The 20500-nt window shown below is 49.9% G+C and overlaps 1 protein-coding gene and 1 long non-coding RNA gene across 11 annotated transcripts in view; one reads left to right on the plus strand and one right to left on the minus strand.

Annotated features, from left to right (window-relative positions):
• The window catches only part of crebbpb (CREB binding protein b), a 48648-nt gene extending 28262 nt beyond the window's left edge, over positions 1-20386 (minus strand). For 5 of the 6 annotated variants that reach the window (XM_035398737.1, XM_035398736.1, XM_035398734.1 and 2 more), the window contains exons 1-2: positions 17989-20386; positions 3503-4050 (exon numbers count right to left, since the gene is read on the minus strand). In XM_035398737.1, the coding sequence (XP_035254628.1) occupies positions 3503-4050; positions 17989-18076 (636 nt within the window). In that variant the 5' untranslated portion in view covers positions 18077-20386. The remainder of the gene's footprint in view (positions 1-3502; positions 4051-17988) is intronic. The other variant, XM_035398735.1, reaches the window with a different exon arrangement.
• Positions 16456-18287, plus strand: LOC118217030. 5 transcript variants are annotated; one of them, XR_004763121.1, is made up of 3 exons: positions 16456-16886; positions 17069-17158; positions 17950-18287. It is a non-coding gene; the product is annotated as an uncharacterized LOC118217030 (long non-coding RNA). The 5 variants fall into 5 exon arrangements; XR_004763123.1 differs by having other exon boundaries at positions 16456-16814; XR_004763119.1 differs by having other exon boundaries at positions 16456-17766.
• Positions 20387-20500: the final 114 nt, after the last annotated feature.

The raw sequence follows: 20500 nt of genomic DNA on the forward strand, positions 1-20500 counted from the left end.
CTGCAGAATTTACTGTAGTAACATGCCGCCTGCTCCTACACCGCACACCTGTCCTTTGCACGTGTGCGTGCGTGCGTGTGTGTATGGTGTGTGTATGGTGTGTGTGTCTGTGTGCGTCTGTGTGTGGTGTGTGTGTGCGTGTGTGAACGAGCCCTCCGGCCCAACGCTGGCAGCAGACCCGTGTGTGTGTGTGTGTGTGTGGTGTGTATATGTGTGTGGTGTGTGTGTGTGTGTGTGTGTGTATGGTGTGTGTGTGGTGTGTATATGTGTGTGGTGTGTGTGTGGTGTGTATATGTGTGTGGTGTGTGGTGTGTGTGTATGGTGTGTGTGTGGTGTGTATATGTGTGTGGTGTGTGTGTGTATGGTGTGTGTGTGGTGTGTATATGTGTGTGGTGTGTGTGTGTGTGTGTGTGTGTGTGTGTGTGGTGTATGGTGTGTGTGTGGTGTGTGTGTGTGTGTGTGTGTATGGTGTATGGTGTGTGTGTGGTGTGTGTGTATGGTGTATGTGTGTGTGGTGTGTGTATGTGTGTATGTGTGTGTGTGTGTGGTGTGTATGTGTGTGTGTGGTGTGTGTGCGGTGTGTGTGTGTGTGTGTGTGTGTGTGTGTGGTGTGTGGTGTGTGTGTGGTGTGTGTGTGTGTGTGTGTATGGTGTATGTGTGTGTGGTGTGTGTATGTCTGTATATGTGTGTGTGTGTGGTGTGTGTGTGTGTGTGTGTGTGTGTGTGTATGGTGTGTGTGGTGTGTGTGTGTGTGTGTGTGGTGTGTATGTGTGTGGTGTGTGTGTGTGTGTGGTGTGTATGTGTGTGTGTGTGTGTGTGGTGTGTATGTGTGTGTGTGGTGTGTGTGTGGTGTGTATGTGTGTGTGTGGTGTGTGTGTGTGTGTGTGTGTGTGTGTGTGTATGTGTGTGTGTGTGTGTGTGTGTGTGTGTGGTGTGTGTGTGTGTGTGTGTGTGTGGTGTGTATGTGTGTATATGTGTGTGTGTGTTTGTGCGTGTGTGTGAACGAGCGCGTTTCCATCGGCCCGACGGCGTCAGTCGCAGCCTACATGGCAGCTGTACAAGGTAAACAAGAGGTCAGCCAACCGCAGCGATTCATCTTCAATCAGACCATTCAGACAAAGCCAATGGCTCTAAATCTGCCCCGTCTCGCGCCCGCCCTCGCCCTCGCCCGCCCGCGCCCTCGCGCTCCACCACACGCCCGCTGACTAGCAGAAGCACGTTTGGCCGGAATTATGGGCTGTTGGAGACTCGGGTTACCCGCACATTTTCGCGAGCGTGTGAAGTGACACCGGTCCCTCTGTGCCGCGGGCGGGACTTTTTCATGTGGCTAGCGCTGCCCCCGCGTCGCCTCGGCGACAGACGGCAGGCCGGCTTCCGGCTGGTTCCCCACCAGCTTCCTGCGAAACCGCAGCCGCGGCCGTCTGATGGCGAGCGTCCTCCCAATCGCGCGCCGGCGTGTAATCGCCAGCACCTCCGCCTGTCATTACCTCATCGCCTCAGCGCCGCCCGGGATTTCCACTTGCGTAAGGTTTCCCCCTGCGCCGCCGCGTTTCCCAAACGCGTTTTCCTTTTTCACTTCGAGGAGCTGCCTCATTTCGAAAGAGCTGGTTAGCTGAGCTTTAAAAAGCCAGCGCAGTTTTCTATTTTTGTTTAATAACTTCCTGCAGAATACATCTTAACTTCTGCAAAAAGGCGGGCGGGGGGGGGGGGGGGGGGGGGGGGGCGGGAATTAAATGCTGTTTATACGATGAAAATCCACTTCTGCTTCCAAATAGTTAAGTTAGAATTCTAATTCATTCAATGAAATAATATGACAGTCTCAAAGATGTCCTGAAAATAGTATACTGGCTAAATGAAATGTACGCATAACATGCAGCAATAAAAGTCATTTGGCCTTGATCAATGCTAATAATATTTACAGCGTTAAGCCTTTCTGTACAAGCCTGAAAATGACATACCCAAAAATAAAATGGCTACAATTCTTGCACCCTTTTGACTGCAGGCATGATCCGGGTCTCTTCTGAAAGGCAACCCCCCTGCGAGTTTGTCTTCCAGCGAGTCTTACTCTAAATACTGCCAAAACAAAGTAAGAGAATCTCAGAAGTGGAAGTTTTTATCCCCTGAAAGATCTGTTTTTTGAGTGGATACAAGCCGTGCCTGCTGGGCTCAGAGACACAATGGAGCCACAGCCAGAACGCCGGACAAATTCTAGCTCAAATATGACGACAATACCACGAAAAATAAGCATTCTGCATTGTTCCTTCTAAGCTACGTCTCAGCAGGTTTCCAAAAAGGCCACTTGGAGACTCTAAAAGGACACTTGGTAACCAGATGATCTTACGGGTCTTTAGAGGCCTAAAATACTGTATACTGCACCCTATATACTCCTGGAAGTAGTGCACTGAAATGAGCTAACTTTCCCCCTGCCTGTCACCCCCCCCCCCCCCCCCCCCCCGCCCTCTCCCCCTCCCTGCTCTCCCCTGATTGAAGTTTTAGAGAAATATCCCAAACCCAAATGCCAAAACACATTCCACAATTTCACACACCACATTTATTATTGAAAATCAGAATACTGCATGACCAGATTGATATAAAATTTCACCGTAAAAAAACTGAATGAATGTAGATAAACTGACTTAAGGGGTTAAACAACTAAACCAAAAAACAGTTAAAAAAAAAAAAAAAAAAACAGATTTATGAACACACAATCAATAATATTAGCGGTTTAAGGAATGAGTGAACGTTCTACAAAACTACACTGCACGTACGTAAAACATCTTTGAATGTATCAAATACTGATGAGCTAAATGCTGTATTCACAAAAACGTTGCCATTGACCAGCCCTAGCTGTAGGTCAGAGTCTATGCGTCTTCTCCAAAAACACCTCCCCGCCTTCTTTACAGGAGTGTGTTCGCTCGCTCGCTCGCTCGCACGCACGCACGCACGCACGCACGCAGCCTCTCCCAGGCGTAGTGGGCGAGCGGTGTCGTATCAACGCCTCAAGCCAAACAGCCGAAGCCGGGCTCCCTGCGTAACCGGGGCGACTCCGTAGAACACGCCCATCGTGTCATCAGGAGGAGACTCGCTCACAAGACGCCTCACAATCTCACAACTCCACACAAAGCAGAGCCATTACGCCCACAAAGTTAGCCCAGCCATACGACAAGCACTAAACAGGACCGGCCATATCCTACTGTGACCTCAGAAAGTCACTGTTACAGAAGCACAGCAGACAGACAGACACACACACACACACACACACACACACACACAGAGACACACACACACACACACAGAGACACAGAGACAGAGACACACACACACACACGCTGCCCAGCGGTATTAAAGCACAGCAGACACACACACACACACACACACACACACGCTGCCCAGCGGTATTAAAGCACAGCAGACACACACACACACACACACACACACGCTGCCCAGCGGTATTAAAGCACAGCAGACACACACACACACACACACACACACACACTCTCACCTTGTTCATGTTCCCGCCCTGCTGCGCGTTCATGGTGCCGTGAGCTCCCATCTGTGGCGCCCCCTGCGTGAGTGTCTCCGCCAGTGCGCTGCCCGCGGCTCCGCCCCCGGCCGCCGGCCCCTGGCCCTGGTACTGCATGGGGGCGGGGCCCCGGGCGCGGCCCCCGGGCCCCAGGGTGCCATTCATGGCCTGGCCCTGCTGGGGCTGGGTGCCCTGTCCCAGCAGCACGTGGGGCTGGCCGAACCCCGTGCCCAGGCCCATGCCGCCGGCCCCGCCCTGCCCGCCGGCCTGCTTCTGGGCCTGGGACGGGTGCGTGGGCGAGCCCTGGCCCAGCGGGCTCTTCCCCAGGGGCCCCAGGCTGGGGCTGCTTCCGGCCCTCAGGAGCTCCGACAGCTGCTTGTGCTTGGTGGCCGCGTCCGGGACCATCCCGTCCAGGCCCACCCCGCCCCCGCCGTTGGAGGGCATGCTCCCCAGGCCCAGGTCGCCTCCGTTCGGGATCAGCTCGTCCGGCAGGTCGTTCTCCAGCTCGAACAGCGATCCCAGGTCTACTGGGAGGGGGGAGAGAGACGGAGGAACACAGGTTTAACAGCTGACACGAACAACGCTTAACCTGTTCAGCATCGAGTCCGCGACCCTTACGGCCCAGACTCGCTCTCCACCTCCCAAACCCCCAGAAACGAGCGGGCGGAACCTCTGACCCAAACCTGGCCCGCCACGGTCCTGGAGGGCCACAGGCATGCACCTTTACCTAACCGCCATTTTCAGCCCAAGAGTGAGCGGAGTACAGAGTGAAGCGCTTTAGTCGAGCGGTGAAGAGCAGAGTAACAGTGAGTAACAGTGAGTAACAGTCTGCTAACCCCCGCTCTGATTTTTCGGGGTGCTGGTAGCCGGGCGGGAACGCGAGGGGGTGAGAACGCTTGCGGCAGACGGAGGCTGCCGGCGCGGAGCGGATCACACACCCCCGCGCTCACTCAGGTTCATACAGTTCACTCACACTGTGACTACAGAGCAGCGCGGATAATAATACAGCAGGAACAAAGAGCACAGAGGTGCCAACACAGGGTATAATATCATATTAATGTATTAACAAAGGGTAAGAGTACTCCGTGTGTGTGTGTGTGTGTGTGTGTGTGTGTGTAATTCTATGTCACTCCATGTGTAAACGCAAAGCAAGGCAGACAGCATTTCCTTTGCCAAGTCAGGTTTTACACAAGCAGACACACACACGCACACGCACACACACACGCGCACACACACACACGCGCACACACACTCACACACACACACACACACACACACACGCACACACGCACACACGCACACACGCGCGCGCGCGCACACACACACTCACACACACACACACACGCACGCACACACACGCCCCCTCCCCTCTCTTGGAGGGTGGCCAGGGCGAGCAGTACTGTTTTGGTTTGGCCGTGGAGCGGAGGGGAGCACCGTCCGTCTGGCTCAGTCGCCGCCGCCGCCGAGCCGACCCCTAAGCTGGAGCTCGGGTTTCTGTTTACCCCAATCCTGAGGGGCCGGAGACCCCAAAACAGCCTGAGAACATCGACGGACCGCCCAGGCGCCAAACACGCCATCGCACCACAACACTGCAGCAAGCCTCTGTCCACAACAAACAGACAGCCAGCTCCCATTCTATAAACTCAGTCAAAGTTCTCCAATAAGGCCTTTAAACGATCAACTTCCAAAGCGGTACTTTTCCCCACAGTGAGCCAACCGGTGATCCTGCCTGGGAACCACGGCGATGGCGCCTCCCCCCCGGCGGCTCAGCCCAGTCCAGCTGAGCGATGACTGCGGAGGGCAGAAAGCGAGCGGCGACCAGAGCCCGCCTGAGATACGGGACATGCCGCCGCGCCAGCCGCCACGAATCCTATCGGCCAATGAGAGCCCCGGAGGGCCCGGGCGGCGGGCGGCGTTCCTGCGCTCGGCCGGGCTCCGCCAGCGGAATCCGCAGCGATGGAGCGCGGCACGCTAACGAGCTCCCGGCAGGCCCTGGAGGAAGGGCGCCGTACAGCCGCGCGGCGGGGGTCGGCATGGAAACGGAAACCCACCCTGGGCCTCGAGCCGGCCTCCTTTACCGTCCCGCATGTGAGGAACGACACGGAGGAAACCCAAGGTGCGGGGGGGGGTAACACGCTGCGAGGGGGGGGGGGGGTAACACGCTGCTGGAGACACCCCAGCGCAGGGACCCCAAGTGCCTCTGTTCCCGAGGAGAGGAATTAAGACAACAGCCTCTCTCTGTCCCCTATCACACAAGAGCCAAAGCACTTCACCTCACATATCAGAGCATTTCCAGTGATAAAACACATTTTAAGGCGATGCGGGGAACGTAAAAACAACACCCCGGCGTGGTTATTCTGTTGCATTTGCTTTTTTATTTTTTACTGTCGACATTTTATCATTTTTCTTCTTCATTTTCATTCTGTCTCTCTCGTTATTCTCACTTTCAGTTTCGCATTCGGCGCGTCTGCCGTGATTTTGAAAACAATAAAAAGCGAAATAAAAAAGCACAGAGAGCAGGGCTGCTCAGCCTGCTGCGGTTTCTCTGTGCCCATGGGCTCCTGTTCATTTGCACAATCACAGGACTCAACACTCTGAAATGAGATGAATCATCCCTTTATCTGTGAGGGAGAAACCGCTTATCCGTGTGCCACTGATCATCGTACCGCCAGCGGGTCACAGCCAACAGCCTCTGACATCACGTCACCGCGACAACGAGACGGAAATCCTCGTCTTCTAGCCGCACTTCATGAATCAACGACACCCCAATCGCTGGGACGGAACGCTGAAATAAAAGGGACCTGCACCTTAAACTCTTTTAAAATAAGGCAAAAAAAAAAACATCTGAATATTCATCAAATGGCCTTCATCCTCACGGAGAAATGGTTCTCCCTCCCAAATGATTTCACCATCGCGTGCCGACGCCTCACCCGTGACCACGTGGCGACTGGCAGGCCGCCACCGGTAAAGATAGCGGTATGGCTGCTCTAATGGGACAGATTAGATTCAAAAAGGACAGATCACACGCAGACACGGGGGGGGGGGGGGGGGAGGAGAGACGGGCGCTGAAGTGTGGCGGGCGTACGCACTCCAACCGCCAATTAGGCCCGGGCGCTCGGATTCCGGCAGAGACAGGGGGGGAGGGCGATGGCCCTGCCCGGGCGGGCATACTCACCCCTGGTCTTTACACTCGCTGTCATTTTCCACAACTGGCCACAGAAGTGGCTTTGCACAAAAGCTCTGCCAAATGAACAGAGACCATACAAACCACAGGAGTGCAACAGCAAGACCAGATAAAATTAAACATACGAAAAAAGAGAAGTAAGAGCAGATTTTTAGGGTTTTGGGTCCCAACAAACTTATCACTACAGTCTGTTCTGCATTTTGTGCCAGATTACTAGAAAACCATGCACATTAAATTTATGATGCAGCAATTTAGCAGAACAACATACCCAGAATGACTTGCAGAACTTACATTCTTATCCAGTACCACTTTCAACAGCTGGATGTACACTGAAGCAATTCAGTTCAAGTTCCTTGCTCAAGGGCACAACCGTAGTGTTCAACCCGGGATTCAAACCCGCAACCTCAACCTGGGTAAGGAGCCCAGGTGCCTCGCCATTACACGGCAGCACGGCGCACAGCCCCCAGGGCAGTTAGGGCAGGTGATGGAGCCCCTGGGGGCAGGTGATGGAGCCCTGGGGGCAGGTGATGGAGCCCTGGGGGCAGGTGATGGAGCCCCTGGGGGCAGCAGAGGAGCCAGGTCTGAGGACACAGATGTCCCAGAGACTAAAAGGGATCACTGCGAAGGTCAGGCTCCCGTCACGGGCCCCTCCAAATGAACACCCGTGAAATGCAGAACAATCTGAACGCCGACGTGAAAAACCAACAGGAACAAAAACCTAACCAAAAAAAAGTCGCAGAAGCTACTTCTTTCCTTTCACATGTCCGTAAAAAAACCTGGGGAAAAACAGGCTTGGTTCTCTCTATGAAAAAATTCATTTCTCAGTGTTTCCCAGCCTGAACAGCTCGGCTAATAAGTCTGACCTCAGGAGTCCCCATAAGCAACGTTTTAAGAGCCTAGAACACAAAATTTTAGTGTGGATACAACACTGAAAACAGCGGAATAAAACAGCTTGGAGCTCCCTACGATCGACGTTAAAATGTGCTGCATGAGGGCATAAATTCTAACAGCAGACGAGGTGTTGGTGTGTCGTGCGCTCGGGTGGTACAGAAAGAGTTCTCGCGAGCACCCGTCAGCTGCAAGACCGTTTATGACTTCTCAGAAGTATGTGCTAAAGTGAGCATGGAGTTTCACACACAAAACTGCCAAGCAGGGCTGCCAGTAACCAATAAAAAAACTGCAATTTAACAATTCAGCGAAACACACACACACACACACACACCCACCCACACAAAAACGTGCATACACACACACACACACACACACACACACACACACACACACACACACACACACACACACACACACACACACACACACACACACACACACGCACAGAGGTCGGACAGAGGAGGAAGTTGAAAAGGTTATTAGACCTGGGCTGTAGATTGATTTCAGAATGGCAGTATCTCCACAGAATAGCCCTGCAGTACCACCATAAAGCCACCCAACAAGTCAAGCCTCCTCCAGGCAAGATTTTATTGAACAACATGGTGACTCAAGATAAGGGGACAGCTAATGTAAGCAAAAAAAAAGTATCATATAACAACAAACACAGGAATAATACGAATTAAGAATATGCTTCACGTGATAATAAATGTCAGAGGTAGAATTTACACCAGCAAATAAAAAATTTGGCACCAATATTATAAAGCTTCAAGACATCATATTTCCACAGCTTACTGAAAATATTGCACACATGAAAACCTCTTGCAGACTCACAATGTGCTTTGCAGGAGATGGCATGGTCAGACTAAGGTGGTTTATAGGGACACGTCCTGCCTTCTACAGAGTCACTGATGCTGTGTGCAAACGCTGGGGTGGGGAGGGCGGGGAGGTGAGAACAAGCACATGCACCCCCTGCATCCACACCCCCACCGCACCCCACCCCGGACTGGCCCGGCCCAGACAGTTTTAATGCACAATGATATATTTGGCGACTGGCAACCCGCCAGTTTCGTAATGACTGGTACGGGGCATTCAGGGTTTGTGGTGTAAAGCAGGGGAATGTAATTCACCCAGCTCCAATAAGCAGCTTGAACAGTCCCGCTGATGAACATTTCCGCGTACGCCTAAAATATACTGCAGCGGTGTATAAAAAGTGCTGTAATTTTTCTACACGGTGAAACCAAAGTGTATAAAAATACCCTTTCATAAAATCTTCTGCACTTTATCCACATGTGCATTGTTTGATTGCAAATCTAAAATTGTGGAGTACACAGCCAAATCAAAAAAAAAAAAAAAAAAAAAACATGCCATTGTCCCAAACATTATGGAGGGCACTGCCATTGTATATTTATACGTATCCTTCAACGCACAGAAAAACTGGGCCTGGGCCAATCACAAAGCACACACCAAAACTGCAATGGTCCCCGTGAGTGAGCAATCCCTGTAAAAAGTGCGCCCTGCTCAGGGAGCTCGCGCTAACACACACACAGAGCAGGAACCGGCAGGGCCCCAGCTACAGTCACATTAACACACTGCACACACATTAACACACTGCACACACATTAACACACTGCACACAGAAGAGCCCGACAGCACACACATTAACACACTGCACACACATTAACACGCTGCACACACATTAACACACTGCACACAGAAGGGACCGGCTGCTCATATTTTACATGGCTTATGCCTCTGTGCCACTAGAGCAACCTGCGCCTCCGTCATTTCAACTGGACACGGAAGCAGACGCATCAGACAACGACCCCAAAAGGAGGTCCCAATCAAATCCCAATCAAATCCCAATCAAATCCCAATCCCGATCAAATTTAATATCAATCTCAATGCACAGAGACGCTGCCGCTAATAAAAAAAGCAGTTAAATCTCGATCCAACATCAGCAACAAAATACATTTTATTCCATCTCCTAGAGAGTCCAGCGACGTGACGCCTAACTCTGTGTGACTGCTGCTGTTCAGCAAGCATCCGAGGGAAGAGGGTTCTCCCACATCGCATCGCATCGCGCAGCGCACAACGTCCACCAGATTCAGCGTGACACCGGTGACCTTTACCCTCTGAAGCCCCTCCCCCTCCGGCTCCGATTGGCCGGCACTCCGGGCCTGGCTGGTGACAGATGGGCTGAATGGGGGGGTGGCGAGGGGGCCGCGTGTTTGCCCTCTGTCACTTTAATGAATGGGGCCCCCCCCCGGCGACCCCCCCCCCCGGGGTGCGTAACCTAAGCCCTGTCCCTTGCGGACGGCCTTTCCGAAACGCGCACTGGAGGCACGGGCAGCCGGGGCCGGCCGGACTGCCGGGAGGGGCCATACGGCCAATTATCCTCGCCCCCATTGTCCGGCGGAGAGGCGAGCGCACGCCGATGACACGCCGGCACGCCCCCCCGAGGGTCCCGGGCCATATGCCGAGACGCTGCAGCCGCGCTGGCCCGGCAGAGCTGCGGCACGCTCCTGCACCCCATTAGCATCTTAATGCTCATGCTAACCGTTAGCGTCACGCTCGGCTCCGTCCCGAATCGCAGGGGCTCCTGTTTAAATGGGCCAGAGGGGCTGGGGGGACGGGACAGCGCGGTGCTCTGGGCCAGAGAGAGGGGAGCGCACGGGGCGAGCGAGGCGGCGATGACCCCCTCCGGCCGTTCGGCTGGGCCTGGGACGGCAGCAGGTTCTTCCGCGGTGACCGCAGAGCGTAACAGCTAATGTGTGAAAGCAAAAGCTCAAATAATCCATCCCTGCTTTCATTAACGCGTTCATTTTCTCAACCTTAAAGAAAACCTCTCCGGGAAAACTTTGTGTTAATGGAACCAAACAGAAAATGCATAGTTATTAATAAGCAGCATAATTATTACTTAATAAAACAGCTGAAGGTACAACAATAGTACCATATAGTACATCACACAGTGAGCAGAGTTACAGCATGAACATCACATACAGATCAGATACAAAATCACATCGCATGTAATGTCAACAAATCGTAAGATAAAATGGAGCACTCTTCTTCTCGCTCGCAGCAGTGTTCTGCTGTACCGTTAATCGGGTCGGAAACGCGTTCTGGTTTCCTTCGATAGCGCGTTCCAGCGCAGAGTAACGGACAGAAAAGGCTGACGGTCAGAGAAAGGTTTACACTGGAGCACACGACGCAGTTATTTGACCAAAGCCCTAATGAGGAACAGCGGAAAGCTCGGCTGGTCTGAGGAGCAGGCAGCAGACTTCACCTCCACGGGTTCGCTGATCCCCGTGAGCGCCACACCAGCAACACCGCGTCGCCATGGTTCATCAGCAGGAGAAAGGAGTGACGGTAAAGCACGACTGTTAGGGATCTCGACCTGTAAATCTGAGGTTGCAGGCTTGATTCCCAGGCAGGGCACAGCCATTTCTAACCCATTTCGAGCAAGAAGGTACTGAACCCAACAGTTCCCCAGTAAATATCCAGCTGCATAAATCTGTAGGCTGAGTGAGTCAACCTCATCAACACAGAATCGGTTAGAATGACTCGGTGGCATTTGGATATGAAATACATTTACATGGAAGAGCAGGTAGCCAGAATCACAATGGCAAGAGCAAGACGAGGAGAGAATTCAGAGGCCCCCACATCTGAGAGGGCATAACAGCTCTTAACACGGTGCTCAATACACAGGTGCATGTTGAAACACCTGGACCAGAGGTGCAGACTCCGGAGCCCGGAATGACAGCTTGCGTCCCCTGGGTCAGACCTGAGGAGCATCCGCTTCGGTCAGGAGGCCGCTGCCCTCCAGACCGCGATTCAGCTGCGTTTCCATCGCAACCGCTCTGCAGACTGAACCGCCCAAAGGACTGCGCGGGCAGAGCGGATGCGTCCGAGCAGAAGATACCGCCACACCGCGATCATCCCCCGCCGCTACTCAGCGCTCGCGCGTCCACTCGCTGCGTGAGACGGACAGCGCTCACAGCTCACCGCCCGACCACATCATTATTGATTTCTGCGCAAGATGAGGCCAAGCCACAGTCGATAAACACACCAGACGCTCCGCGGTCTTAACAAGCCAGGGCTATCGCGACAGAGCGGTTCATACTGATGAAATCCACCCGGGCCCGATCGATGCCGGGCATTCCACCACCGCTGGAAGTGTTTTTTTTTGTTTTTTTTTTTAAGTCCCTTAAACCTGCTGGAAAGTTCCGGTTCGGTTTACGGTACATTTTACGCTGCAGATGGCGTACGGCGTGACCGGAGGAAGTAAATTCAAGTTTCATTTCCCTCGGAGCCGAGAGCTCCTCGCCCCCGCGCTCTCTCTCTCTCTCTCTCTCTCGCGAGCCGCAGGACGCCGCTCCCCAGCTGGGAAACGCACGCCTGCGATCCGCCGAATATTCTGAATGGGCCGCAGACTCTGAATCACGCGCACGCCGCCGCGCTGGCCTCGCTTCCCCCAGACCGACGGCGGGGCGGTTTATGAACTGCCCTGGGGAGGCAGCGCTTCATAAAGGTTCGTTTGCACACAGATTGCTTTCAGGGGCAATAAAAAAAAGGATTTTGGCAGTGCACTGCCCGGTGTTATTACACAATTGCCTGGTGAACACGGCAGGAGTGGTGTGGACTCTCCCCCTCACCCTCCCCCTCCCCCTCCCCGCAATAAACGGCTCAATCAGGGCTCAGCCCCAAAATCTTTTTCAAACAGCACATGAGCTCCTGAGTTGAAAGATTTAGACACACACTAACGCACCCGAATAAGTCTCCTTTTAGCACACGTTCATGTTCAGGAGCAAACGCTCCTAACGCGAGCGCACGGTGGAGCCCTGTCTATCGCTCGCTAAAGTAAACATCGGCCGTTTGAGGACATACTCCAGCATGTCCGCACGGGAAGCTGGAGACCTCTACCTCTTCCTCTTGGGCTCAAATGAAGACTATTCTATACTTAAAAGCACAGCTTCTGATACCGAACACCTATTGCATTGCCTGCTTTATGGAAATCAACTGACTTCAAACAAGTTTTTATTTCACAACAAGAGAAAAACTAAATGAAACAAACTTAAGTTGAATCACAACCTAAAGGTGACATTACCTACTTATTTGCTCTACTTGGCTAGAATTCATTCGTCAACGATAAGCTGTGAAAGTTCTGTGGTTCATAACCTGAGTCCGTAAATCTTGCCATTGTCCCATCATTCCGTGTGCACCTTCTTTCACAGAATACTCCGTGCTGACTTATGAAACTCCTTGCAAAAGTAACAGGCTTAGATGCATCTGGAGCTCAGAGACTGGATGACTGGGAATTTGAGCCCATGCAGGGAGGATGGCTCCCTTTTGGGAGGACAGCCATGTTCACATCACCTATCAATCAAATTTTACAGCTCTTATTACCAACAATTACTCAAAATAAGCAGCGCACGCACTACACCCTGGCCTGAACCCCCCCAGAGCAAGCCAGAGGAGACAGCAGCAAATCCCAGGGAAACACGGAGGAAGAAACTTTGAGAGGAGCCAGACTCATTTGGGGGGGGGGGGGCTGTGCTCCTGTGGCCGGCTCAGGGTGTGGGGCAGGCAGGGGGAGCAGGCAGACAGCAGGCTCAGGCACTACCTGCTTAATGGACACAGTATCCAACACCCTTTACCAGCTTAAGCTGCAGCTCCACCACAGCACTCAGCCTACATGATGCTGCCTGCCACAGGACCTGCAACAGGTTCAGGTATGAAGGAGCTGTCCAATTAGCCGCTCAAACAGCACCGAGCGCCATTCCACACCTTTCCAGCAGAGGAGGGAGGAGATGTTCACCACACAGGCAGGCCTTCCCTTTCAGAAAGCGCCCCGCCCGACACCGCCGCCTCGGCTGCATGCGGGTTCCAAAACCCAACGGCACGACGCGCACCAGGGTCGATATTCTTTGGCAGAGCGGACAAAATAATGAGAGTGCTTTTTCCGAATAAAAAAAATAATAAAGCGCGAGGAGCCTGCAGTTTTAACGAAGGTCGTCTTTACAAAGGCCGTCTGTGGGAACTTCAGCGCAAACGAGCCTCCGGAAAGCTGGGAACATACGCGCACGAAGCCACAAGCCAACACTGCTGTTAATCACCCCCCCCCCTTCCCTCCCCCCCCATTTTGAGCAGGTTCAGTTCAGTTCCATTTTATTTGCACAGCTCTTTTTAAAGCAACACGGTCCCAAAGAAAATTTACAGGAAAACGGGGAAGTAGAAAAGCTGTGAAAGACCCAGGCGGAACCTCCGAAAAACCAGCGAGGTAAAAGAAAAAAAAAATTCCCCAATGAAAAGAGCTAGAACACTCAAACAGTGATGAGAGCAAACTGCCGAGTGAGGAGACCAGGCTACTGAGGCTGGCTATCGAGGGCCAGCGCTGAGGCTGGCTATCGAGGGCCAGCGCTGAGGCCGGCTATCGAGGACCAGCGCTTAGGCTGGCTATCGAGGGCCAGCGATGAGGCTGGCTATCGAGGGCCAGCGCTGAGGCTGGCTATCGAGGGCCAGCGCGAGCTCTGCCGGCCAGGCTGGAGCGGCGGGGGTAATGACTGAAGGCATTATCGGCTCTGTGACACGGCACTGCTGCTTTTATTTGTGTTCCTCTGCTTTGCGGTTAGCGCACTCTGCCGAAAGCCGGCCCTCGTATTTAACGCCTGCGCGCGAGACCGCGGATCCAGGACCGCTTCCGTCTGCCGACGAGCCAAGCCGCCATCCCCGCTCCGGCCGGGACCCTGGCCTCGCGGAAGGGGGCGAGCTGACGCCTCCCTGAAAATCCTGATCTGCTGGACCAGTTCCGCGCCGCGAAGATCACGGGAGCCATTTCGTGGCGGGTGGGAGGGGCGGACGCCCGGGACTCGAGCTGAACGTCATTCGCACGCGTTTCCGTTTGGTGAACCGACGCCTGGAGACCACGCCTCTTCACGGACAGGCGTTCGGTAAATGGGAGCTGTCACTCGCGTACCGCGTGACGCGGTCAGCGAATGGACTGGCAAGCTCGCCAAGTGAACGTCTCATCACCGAAACGGCACCACCAGCCAGAGTCCTCACAGATACAGAGGGGCACAACCAAGCCGCTGGAAGACCCTGCAACTAGGAGAAGGACAAGTATTCAAATACGGTCTATTCTGGGTGCAACCTCATCCCAATTTTGCATGGGATCAGCTAAATTCCAAAGCAAAATTCAGCGTCAGGTCCACCCTAACATTCAGCAAACGCTGCTGCACCCACTCTTGTACAAAGATCTGTTAAATGAGGGCGGGGGGGTGGGTCTTTTTTTTAAACAAACACAGCGTGGCGTTATCACAGACGCCTCTGAGGGGCTATGGGCAATATCCTGGCTTTGATATTTCAGTCTCCATTCAAATCTTCAGAAAAGGTGAAAGTAAGTCCGAACGAACAAAGGCAATTTAACTTTCTTACATTTCGCCATTTAGGAGGAATGTCTGAATCAACTGTTTTTTTTTTTTTTTTTTTGGATGGCACAAATTGGAGCGCTAACAAAGAGGCGTTTCGCAAGGGGAAGACGTACCCAGTTACGACCACAAGTTAACCCTAAGCAAACGCACGCACGCATGCTCACGCTTGGTTGTAGAGAGCTATCCATCATTTAAAGGATGAGTTGCTAAATGGTGGTAGAGAGCTATCCGTCCCACTTTATTTGTGATTTAAAGGGTGAATTGCTAAATGATTTCTTTACTCAATTATTTAAGAGATGAAATTATTATACAGAGCTATCATAGGTATTGACAGGCATTGAGTTGTTGTTGGTTGTTGTGTGTCTTAGTGGTTGTGTTATGTAATGTGTGTTGCTATGCACTGTGTATTGTTATGTAGCGTATTGTTATGTATTGCGAGTCTTACTGTGAGTATGAATGTTACGGATGTGTATTGATGTATTTTTCTGTATTGAAGTATTGTAAAAGATTTATGGGGACCCCAGGAAGAGTAGCTACTGTTACAACACAGTAGCTAATGGGGATCTAAATAAACAAACAAACAAACAAACTACGCAGACTCACCAGGGGTCAGGCATCAAAAGGAGCCAATATTCACGGCGCTCGGGAATTGAACCCGCAATCTCAGAGTTACAAACCCAGCTCCCAAACCGTCACACTCACTCACAAGACCCGTTTTACCCGTAGTTTAAAACCTGGACAATCTTGATTTTTAAAACTTCTATTGGGTATGCTTCCCATATGCTTTCGCTACTGTAACACAGGATTAGACACACACACACACACACACACAGATCCAGTAAAGACAGAAAAAAACTAAGATTGACTTTGAGAGGCATTACTTTGACAGAAGATTAAGGCTTCAGCACATTGGTTCCTGTAGCAGGTCTCTGGGGAAACTGAGATGTCACCTTTCCAACAGCAGATGTCTACTCTTCTGATCAAACGGTTCCTTGCCGCTTCATGGTTTAAGCCACACGAACCCTGACAGCCTCCAACCAATCGCATGCATCCATGCCTCCCACAAATGTTTAAGAGGAGCGAAAAACTGTTTAGTTCCACAGACCGTTGGAGAACACTCGTTCTGAAGGAGGGAATTTCCTGTTCCTCAAAAGATTAACAGTAGTCACACTTTACACGGTCGACTTCAGGCGTTACAAGGCGGTCGACTTGTCGAATAAGCAATAATAGCAGCAATAACGGATGAAAGGTCTCAGCACACACAATTCCCCTTTCCAACATCTATCAAGTCGGGTCGAGATTTGGCATTACTTTCCCGCAAATGCGTTCAGACCGTCACATAGTCGTAAATGCTGTCCACATACTTGTTTAGTTGCAGTGAACCGTTTCAATCAATTTAGTCACTTGTAAAGCCGATATGCATGCGGTGCAGTCCAGTCCACCAGTGTTCTCTATTAGGCAGAGCATCTGCTAGCTGGCGGGCATTTTTAATAAGAGGCAGTTCGTTCCTCCAGCGCTGCGCTGCCAGTGCGCAAACACTACGGCCACAAGCCTGTGGCACACCCCCTCCTGCCACCAGCCCCGCATACGCAGTTACAAAAACAAAACGCTTAGCAAAAGAAAGGCTCTCCCTCTCTCGCACAGGCACTAATAAGAATCGCATGCAAACGTCGTACAATATCTACATCTACCGACGTCGTACTTTCACTTTATTTAGGACATTTGTGTGTCAGTTGAAGTCTAACAGGTCTTGAACAAGACTAATACCGAGCAGACGTTAGATAACACGGTAAACGCAAACACCAATGCCAGTCTAGTCCAGCTAACCTCACCGCAACCAACATTTTTCGATAGATAAAAGGTAGCCTAATTTATGAGCGTGCAACAGCTTCTTCTATTTTAGACAATCCGATATCAAATTCAGCTCATTATGGTTGTTATCAGTTATAACGTTAACGAGCTATATGAACTAGCGTGAGCTTTAGAATTGACCAATAGCGTTAGCTAGCAAGTGGTAAATTAGTGGTTTAATCTCTCCATCAGGACGTTGGACAACTTAACGTTTGTGAGACTTGACAGCGAGGACGGTGCGTAAATACATGAAACCGATGCCACGGGGTCTGTTCTGAAAAGGTGGGTGCTAACTGGCTAACTTTGATTGCGTTAGTTAGTACAGCACGGGATAGCGAAGGTAAATCGAAACTGTTTGTACGTGACTGGTTCTGAGCATTCATATGAGCATATGTAGTGTGAGCAGCAGTTAACGTGACAGGTAACCGTTAGCCAACATGCAGCTGTAGCTAACGAGCCAGGAGTAAATCGCACCAGCAATATGTAAATTAACCAAATGCTTGTTGCCTTGACCGATGCTTTTTTGACGTTCAGCATTTACAGTTAACCAACTAAGAGCCAGATATATTAGCCACTAGTCTAGATAAGCTGACAAAGTCGGCCAGACTATCCAGTTAACTAATAGTTAGATAACCATGTGCTAGCTGATCCAAAAACAGTTAACATTAACTTAGCTAGCTATGTTATTAGGCTGTCTAGTTGATCATGAAACCATGACATACTTAAGCAGTTAACGTTAACGTCATGGGATTAGGTAGCAAGCCAAATAATTTTACAAACGAATGATTGGTTAACTGTGGAGGTAAGTCCGTTCGCTAGATCTAATGTGTCAGAAATGAAATGCGCAACATAGCTAAGACTGAACCACGCTGTGTTGTGGGCTACGACAGGTAATTAGCCAGATGCCATCACACACCGACACAACCAAATCCACGAGAACTCACCTAGACTAACGCTACTCACAGTTGACAACCCAAATGCAAGCGATTTATGATTTATAGTTAATTACCTAAATGGAGAGAATGAATAGCATTGTAGCTAACAAAGATGTGCGTTTTTCCACAAAAAATCAGTAATCACCGTTAGCTGCCAGAGACAAGGCCCTTCCTTACCTGGACCATCAGAGGCGGACCGGGCAGGTGAATTGAGCTTCGGTCGCTTTGGGTTGGGAGGTCCGACATCCAGCAAGTTCTCCGCCATGGTAAAGGACTCTGATTGTTACTTTAACAGCCGAAGGAAAATCAACAAAATCTTCCAGACAGGCTGGAGCTGGGATCAGCCCAAATCGATCCGTAGGTTTTCTTTCTTGCAACCACTCCGTTAAAAGAAAAATAATTAGCTAGCTAGCCAGCTAGCAAGGTAAATGCTTCAAAAAAATAGCAACAGCGCCCCGCTCCGCCATTCACCCCATGATAATCCAACACCCAACACCCACATTATTATCATTAATAATTACCCCCGATGAAAAAAATATTTTATTCCAAAAAAGAAAGTAAAAAAATTATAGTAATGCATAAACTGAATTTTAGGTCCCTTGCCCCACAAGTCGTTACGTTACCTTCGCATCTTTACAAAACCGTTTTTTCTGAGCGCAATTTGATTGCATCAAATTGCATTTCTGCCTCGAATAAAATGTAATTTTAAAGTAATTTTATGTTGCGATTTCGTCCGTTCGCCGCTGTCTCTCGAAAAACAATACGGACAGGAGCGGTGATACGGAGAGAAGCGGCGCTTTCTGAAGGGGAAATCAGATATACGGTGGGTTTTCTAACCGACGAAAACCGATCCAATCCTGGTTTTTTCGCATGAAATATCTTCGAAAGTGTACAAGCTGTCCGTTTTCAGCGGAGCGGCCCCGTCTGATCTGGGTTTGGGTAGCCTGTTATTAAATTAAAAAATAATACTCTCCCGAAATCCTGATTCCGAGCCGCGACAAGATGGCGGCTGTTGATTCCTTCGATACAAAAAGTTTTTTTTCTTTTTCCAGATAGACTGTGGAGGGGGAGGGGCTACGCATTCACGCCCTACGCAAGCCCTGCTCCACCGTACGTCACACGCCACACGGATATTAACGAAGACTCCACCAGTGACGGAAAAGCACGAAAGTTGAAAATATTTATAATGAAGAAACTGACAGTTCTTGTCCATTTAATTCCTACTTTATATAAATACTGATTGAAATGTGTTTGGCTGCAGTTAATATATACACATCCACAAGTGGACTAAATCTGCATGTACTGTACTTCGGCTGCATTCACAGTTACAATAAATTCTAAACATTCTTCTACTGCAAAATTCACTTCACTGACTAATTAACAATTAAAAACAAGCTCCTTAACCCTCTGTTGCTTCAGTAAATATAAAATGCAAGCTGTAAAAATGCATACCTGAATTAAAATATAAGCTTTATAAGACATTGTGCTTAAGGGCCAAGAAAATAAAATACCTTCACTTAAACAACTTCTGTCATCAATCACAAGGCAAAGTGATTGGCTTATTTTGGCATCCTATCTAGGCTTATCAGTTCTTGTTTTGCTTGACTTAAATTGTCAAACTCAAACAACTGCATTCATCAAAACCTTTTAACTTGAGTGAAAATGTAACACAAATCAATTTTAAATATTTTCCTTTCCTAGACAGTAGATAACCTTTTTACAAAGATATAAACTACAAGATTATATAGAAAACAAGACTAACAGTTACAGCTACACTTTGGCATCCACAAGAAATTACACCGAAAACATTTTACATACAATCCATTTAAATAGCTGGACATTTTACTGAAGCAATTAACACTAAGTACCTGGCTCAAGAGTAAAACAGTAAGTTACAAGCAAGTTCCCTAATCACTGTGCTACACTGCTACTCTCAGTTAATCCACTCTGCATGCAATAAGTATCTATACAGTCAGTCAATAAAGGATTTTATCCTTTCAAACCCAAAATCTAGAACTGGCTTATTCATTATGTAATTTAGCAGTTTCAAGATGCCAGTTGGTTCATGACATCTGTCATGTCCTTAGAATACTGTGTCGCTTCCTCAGTAACATAAATCCCAAGCTTTTATAAGGGCCAATCCAGGAGATAATGTCTTCATTTTATTTCCTTTAAAGTGGCAAATCTTTCTTGTTTCAACATAATGGTTTCATGAGATCATCACCACCCGAAATCTGTCAAACAAGGGGCTGTGGCTCAGCTGTGGCCGTAACCATGGAAGGGCTGCTAATTGATTAATTGGTTTCTGATTGGCTTGTCTATGTCTGTGATTTTCTTAGTGAACTCAAGGCATGCTGGTCTGCCTATGATTGGTCCAGTGAATACATATTAGCCCTGTCTGAATCAGCACACTTGCCTACTATCGAGTATACAAGCTGTATACAACTTGTATTCAACTTGCATACTCAATAGTAGGAAAGTGTGCCAATTTGAATACATACACTGTGTCTCATTATGAATGGCAAGCATTTCAGACACCTTGCAGATGTGTTACCAAGTTTGTTTGACTAAAATTACACAAATATATAAATTCATTTGTACAGTTTACTTAACATGTATTGACACTGGACAAATATACTTGTGTAGACTCAACTCCGTTATATTAAGAAAGACTTAAATTTCACAAAAT

Source organism: Anguilla anguilla, chromosome 17 (assembly GCF_013347855.1).
Source record: "Anguilla anguilla isolate fAngAng1 chromosome 17, fAngAng1.pri, whole genome shotgun sequence".
NCBI classification, from domain to species: domain Eukaryota; kingdom Metazoa; phylum Chordata; class Actinopteri; order Anguilliformes; family Anguillidae; genus Anguilla; species Anguilla anguilla.